General features: G+C 46.1%; 1 protein-coding gene across 1 annotated transcript in view; it reads right to left on the minus strand.

Moving 5' to 3' along the window:
- SLC9A3 (solute carrier family 9 member A3) overlaps window positions 1-3900 on the minus strand; it is a 67346-nt gene extending 63446 nt beyond the window's left edge. Inside the window, exon 1 of the mRNA XM_034759391.1 lies at window positions 3699-3900. Within this exon, the coding sequence (XP_034615282.1) occupies window positions 3699-3900 (202 nt within the window). The remainder of the gene's footprint in view (window positions 1-3698) is intronic.
- Window positions 3901-6000: the final 2100 nt, after the last annotated feature.

The raw sequence follows: 6000 nt of genomic DNA on the forward strand, positions 1-6000 counted from the left end.
AAATAAATCCCATAGGCCAAAGGATAACACCATGTATCCTAGAACAGGTAACAGGAACCTTTTAAAGGAATAGAACCCAATCTAATTAAATTTGATATATGAGCTAGCACACTCAGCTGTGTCACATAGTTCCCACCTTACTGTTCCCAGCCACTACCAATCCAAGGAAAAATGTGTGCATGGTGGGAACCAGTGAAGGAGGCCAGACAAGTGCTGACACTGTCCCCATACCTGCAATCATACCAACTTGGGCAGGAGGGAGAAGTATCCTTGATGCAGAAAAAAAGAAAATGGGGAAAGTGGATCCTTCCCCAGAAAACTGAAATACCACATACAATTTTCTGCATTTTTGAAGACTACCCCATTTCAGATAGAAAAACTGTATGCAATGATATGTAAGCTTACTTGATAATACTCTGAAAGTTCTTCACTAGAGTAACTTGTCAGTGGCACATTATGTTCTGCAAACAAATATGAATCACAATAGCCAGGTCCTAAATGCACTCACATACTTGCAGGTCAGATGCACAAAATACATGTAAAGCCAGTGTCGCTACTGGTGGGGAAAATAAAACTGATGGTTACTTCCACATGCGAAGGGAGATTTAGCTTACTTGCCCACCTTCCATTCATTAACTTCCAAGAATCCTCCTCCTACAGAATCATGTCATTTGATTGTATTTATATAGAGATACAAAAGGATTTAATCCTCACCATACCTGCAGATCTCATCAGAAGAGTAACTATGGAGTCACTAGCACCACTTTAATAAAATCAAACTTATTGGTGCATATTTTGGAATAATATTTTGGCATCAGATAGCTGATCAATCAATTTTAAAAATATTTTATGGGACAGATTCTCTGCTGTGCTTTCTACTGGGTACAGCAGATGAGACTGTTAAGGCTCCCCGTTTCTCTGCCCAGCCCCAGCCCCAAACTGGTTACAGCAGCCCCTATGGACCATCTGCCATCTAGGGATTGCTGGAGTATATTTTACTCCAGCCACTTCTATCCACCCCCAAAATGCCTCTCCCATCCCCTGACATGGCCACTGCACCAGGGGCCATAGGGAGGGAGGTATAAGACCCAGCTCCATGTCTGCTCAAGAATCCACCATTCAGAGGTATCCTCAGCCAGGAGGCTGAGGTTAATCTGTGCTACCTTGGCACTAAGAAAGAAGCAGAGCAAGACAGAAAGTCTGTCTCTTGCATTTTGTCTTCTTCCTTTTTCCTTCTATGCCTACCTGTGGGAGTTCCCCCTTAGTCTTTTTCTCCCGCTCCCCTCCTTAAATCCTGCTCAACAACATTCATTTCCTTTTTACCTCCCTTTTTCCAGCATCCTGTTTAGTCAGGGCTGCAGCTGATCTGACTGAAACAAACTTCACCTTGACTGGTCCGTTAGAATATGTGCTAACTGCTTATGCTAAACAATCTGTGCCACCTTGCATTTAGCTGTCACACTCTTGAGTACCTTTCCCAGACCTTAAGAAGAGCTCTGTGTGGCTCAAAAGCTTGTCTCTCTCACCAGCAGAAATTGGGCTAATATTACCTCACCCATCTTGTCTCCTTGAAAAAAAACTACTCCCGTTTGAGCCAGATCAGACACCCTCGCTCTGTCAGCACCAATCAGCAGTGGTCATTTCTGCATTTCACTCATCTGATTGGTGGCTGGTGGGAGCAGCTAAGTCAGCTCAAGACGTGCTACTGGTGTTTTACAGTATGCAGTTACTGCTCAGTGCCCCTCCAGAGACCAGCTCAAGTGAAACACAGTTACAAAAATGGGCAGAGAGGAGAAGGGAAGTATCTGGGGTCACTGTCCACCAGCAATGGTCACTGAATCTGTGTAGCAATGAAGAGAGCTCCAATAATTTAAAAACTGAAACAGATGTAGTTTCTGAATTATTTGCCTCTGCCTTAAAATGATACTGGAACAAATCCAAGGACACCAAAGACTTAATGGACACCATTATGCAGCACAACACTGTCTACTCAGGACTTCATGGTGAAAGCTGAAATAGAACTCATCATGCTTCAAAAGTTCCTTACCAGTATGCTAAAGGAGAATCCTCACTAGCTGTTAGCTGTATACAGCTGTACAGCACCGATTCCATTCAGTAGAGAGCAGTGGTACACATACACAGAAGCCAATTCATAACAACACAAACCACAAACCCTAAAATACTTTACTAGGAGAGTATCCCCAAAAGGAGGCTCAAATTGGCAACCAGTGTATTTTCGTAATTTCTTAATTTATCTGCTGCCAGTGGCACTACTCTTTTGCCTATACCCCTTTCTCCAATCACCAATTTTGTTTTTTCAGAGTCAAAAAGTATCCAAGGCTACTGAATAACAATCATTGTGCAGTTTTTATGTCTCTTCAAATTGACATAACTTGTCAATGAAAGTCAACCAAATCAAAACTCTACATTTTATAGATCATTTAGGTATCTTGTTCATTAGGAGATTACACTTTCCAAGCACATTTTCTTGATATGTTTCATTACTTTATTCTCACAGAGATCTTAAGTTTACACATACACTTTCAGGTAGATGAAGCCCCAAGTTTAAGTTTTGTTTTAAACAGTTAGACTGAAACTGGCATTCATATACGTCATTCATTTTTAAAATATTAATGGAAACAATTTTGTTTGGATTTAAATGCTGTTTGCAACCCAAACATTGCTGCATTGTGAGAATGTGTCCCCAACCAAAAGTAAAAGAGACTAGTCTGTTTACAATTTCCAATCTGAGTGACCTGCAACCTACATTGAAAGTGAACAATGAATTACATTTGTAAACATATTTAAATGTTAATAATCTAAAGTATTATTAATTATTACTATTATTAACACAAGTAAGGAAATTCATCTATAAAATGTGGTGGCCTTTCAATCGGCCAATAGCATTTGCATTTGGTTTCTTTTTGGAGATGAATCATCCCTGTAAGATGTTTAACATTACAGCAAAATTGGAGATCTAGTTTGAGGTACATTGACTTCACAGATAATAGCATCAAACTATTAACATCAATTTCGGCTAACTAGCAAACAAACATAAAATTGCTTAGACCTTAGTAATAATAATATGGAAAGATATAAACTCTTGCACTTTTAGAAATGTCACACAGATCAGAAAACAATAGCTCTTGGTTAGTTAAAACATACAAATTGACCCATATTCCACATAAACGGTTGCACTTTCGCATTCTCCTCCAGGTAACACCATACTGAATTACAATAGCAGAGGATACTAATGCTCCAGATAAGTGGGTTTGCAATATTTGTTTAAAGTTTCATTATACAACATTGCTGCCAGTTATAATAAGAGGTGGAAGGCATATCATAAGCAAGTGCGGTCGTTTTATAGATAACCAAATTTGATTTCCTATTCCGTACTTGGTTTAGTTTTGTAACACTTTCCCCGGGACCAATGACAATAAGACTGCGTTCATAAACCATCAGATACAAACGCTATGGTCCTAGCCAATGAGAATGAACTAGTGAGTTATCCACAGGTACAGCCAAAACCCCACTGCTGAACGCTGTGGATGGCACTGTTCAGAAACGAAGCTGGCAAAGAATACAGTAAAACAGCCCCCCTGGGTATAGAAAAGGGAACAAGGCAGGCGATAACGAGCCTCTTTTACTTAAAGTGGGGCGATCAGACAGGGCAGATGTACATAGAGCTCTGGACTCACCGATTTTGGCCAGACTGGCCACAAGTATCCAGAGCGCAATGATGTAGGGCTCCTGCACATGATGCCATTTGAAAGAGACGATCTGAAAGAAGTGAGGTCCGCTGACCGTTGTATGGTCCCCCGAGCTCTTCTCCTGTGCCAGGGCTGCTGGAAGAACCAGAAGCCTCTCGGCTAAGGGCACCGGTCTCATCTCCAAGCTCATCTGCACAACGCACCGAACTGCCCTGGCTGGGAGCGCCAGGCGCTCTGCAATGCCTTTGCCCCTCGGTCCTTGCCCCTGGCAGGGATGGCTCCGCGCGTGCAGGCGCCGTGATCCCCCTGCCCACGAGCGGGCTGCTGCTGCTGCCTCCCTCTGGGGGCCGGCAGGGGTCGGGACTCGCCAAGCGCCGCGCGCGATACACACGGGCAGATGCTGCAGCTCGGGTCCCGCTGCCCGCCGGCAGCTGCCTTTATGGGGCAGTCCCCGAGCCGCCAGAGGCGGAGCTACGCTCCCCTCTCCCGCGGAGGAGGCTGCTGCAGACGGCGGAGCCGGGCCGGAGGGAGTAGCGCCGCCGGGGATCTCTGCGGAGCCAGGACTCTACCCGGGCAGCGCTGAGCACGTGGGGTCTGAGCCTGGGGGCTGCCGGCACCTGCACGCCAGGGATGCAGGCACTGGGGCCTGGGTGGGGTGGGCACCGGGGCTGGGGACCGGGGTGCGCCCGCCCGGAGCGACTGTAACTTGCAGCCGGAGCAGGGGGGGCAAGAGGCCAGGGAGCCCCCGCTCCGGGGACATAATCTTGCCCTCTGAAGAATTTGGGGGATCGTTCCCTAAGGGCCAATCACAGCCCTCAGAGACATCCCCCCACACACACACACCCCCCACCGCCTGCCGGGGAGGGGCCCCGCTGGCTTCGCTCAGTGACGCCCCGATTCAGCGGGACCAGAATCTGGCTCATTAAAACCTGCTGCGTCCCAGAGCAGCCTTGCGCGGCTCTCCCCAGCACGCACCGGCCTGTCGGCCCAGATCTGTCCAGGGCTCGGGGTTTTGTTTAACTCTCCTTGCTGCTTTCTTTCCTGTACTTTTTTATGGTTACAAAGTGAAGCGCCCTTTGGGATTCCCGCCCCCCCGATAACCTTTGCTTGAGCGCCTCACTCGGTTGCATTTCAGAGCCCGGACTGTGCGTACTGTGTTGGGCAGCCGGAGCCAGGATAACCATCACGCTGCTGTCAAAGGGATTGCAACCAAAGCAGCGTGTGTTCTGAGCAAACAGATCTCTGTGCACCACCTCCCCACTCTCCGGCCGCGCCGCCCAGCGATGCACTGTGAAGCAATTGAAATATTTGGGTGCAACATGGGCAGGGCGCTAGTTCTATGGCACGGGGTGGAAAAATACTGCTAGTCCATTTGCTTAATATGATGCAGCAGGTCTGTGCTCCCAGTTCAAAACTAGCGAGATAAACAGCAGGAAGGAAATGCCCAGGAGATAAGAAGTGAGATGATTCAAAGGGCTTAAACTGGGACATTGAGGAAAATATGGAAAACCCCAGCAAGATGCTATGTAAATCACTGAATTGATTATTTAAAATCATAAATGTTTAAGTACAAGTGGTGCTATTTTTTGTTTAGTTTGCTGATAACTTAAGGGTGTCTCCTCTTAATGAACTAATAACCTTATTTTAAGCTACTCAACTTGGAGACCAAAGGCCACTAAGATTGATTTAGCCTGTATTTCCTCAAACAGAAGGCATGCTCAGATTAGCATTCTACCTTCTACCTTTTTGCCGCCCAGGACCTCACCCCAAACGAGAAATTTCATTTTGTATTAAATATAGTCCTACAAATTTCTCCTCACCTCTCCATTAAATAGCTGAGTGAGGTAGCTATGGGGATTCTCCACAGCTGGACCATTCTGAAGCTGCAAATGAGAGTAAGGCTGTGTCTACACTGTGCCCCTTAAAGCTGCTCTTCGTCATCAGGAGAGAGCTCTCCTGCAGATGGGTGGTAGGTCTTTGTCAGCGGGAGAGCATCTCTCACAGACATAGCACTGTCCACACCGGTGCTTTTCGTCAGTAAAACTTTTGTTGGTCGGGGGTGTTTTTTTCACACCCCTGACCGACAAAAGTTTTACCAACGAAAGTGCGGTGTAGACATAGTCTAAGACTGAAGTTTATCTGATGTGCCTTTGCTCAAGGATGTGCTAGTGGAAGATGTAGCCAGCAGCAACTTGAAAATGTCCTCTTCTCTGAGAGATGTTTTTTAGACCAAGTCCAGCAGGGAGTTGCTCTGAATGGCCCCAGCCAGTCAGAGCACAGGGATTTTTTT

The sequence above is a fragment of the Trachemys scripta genome, chromosome 2 (assembly GCF_013100865.1).
Source record: "Trachemys scripta elegans isolate TJP31775 chromosome 2, CAS_Tse_1.0, whole genome shotgun sequence".
NCBI classification, from domain to species: Eukaryota; Metazoa; Chordata; order Testudines; family Emydidae; genus Trachemys; species Trachemys scripta.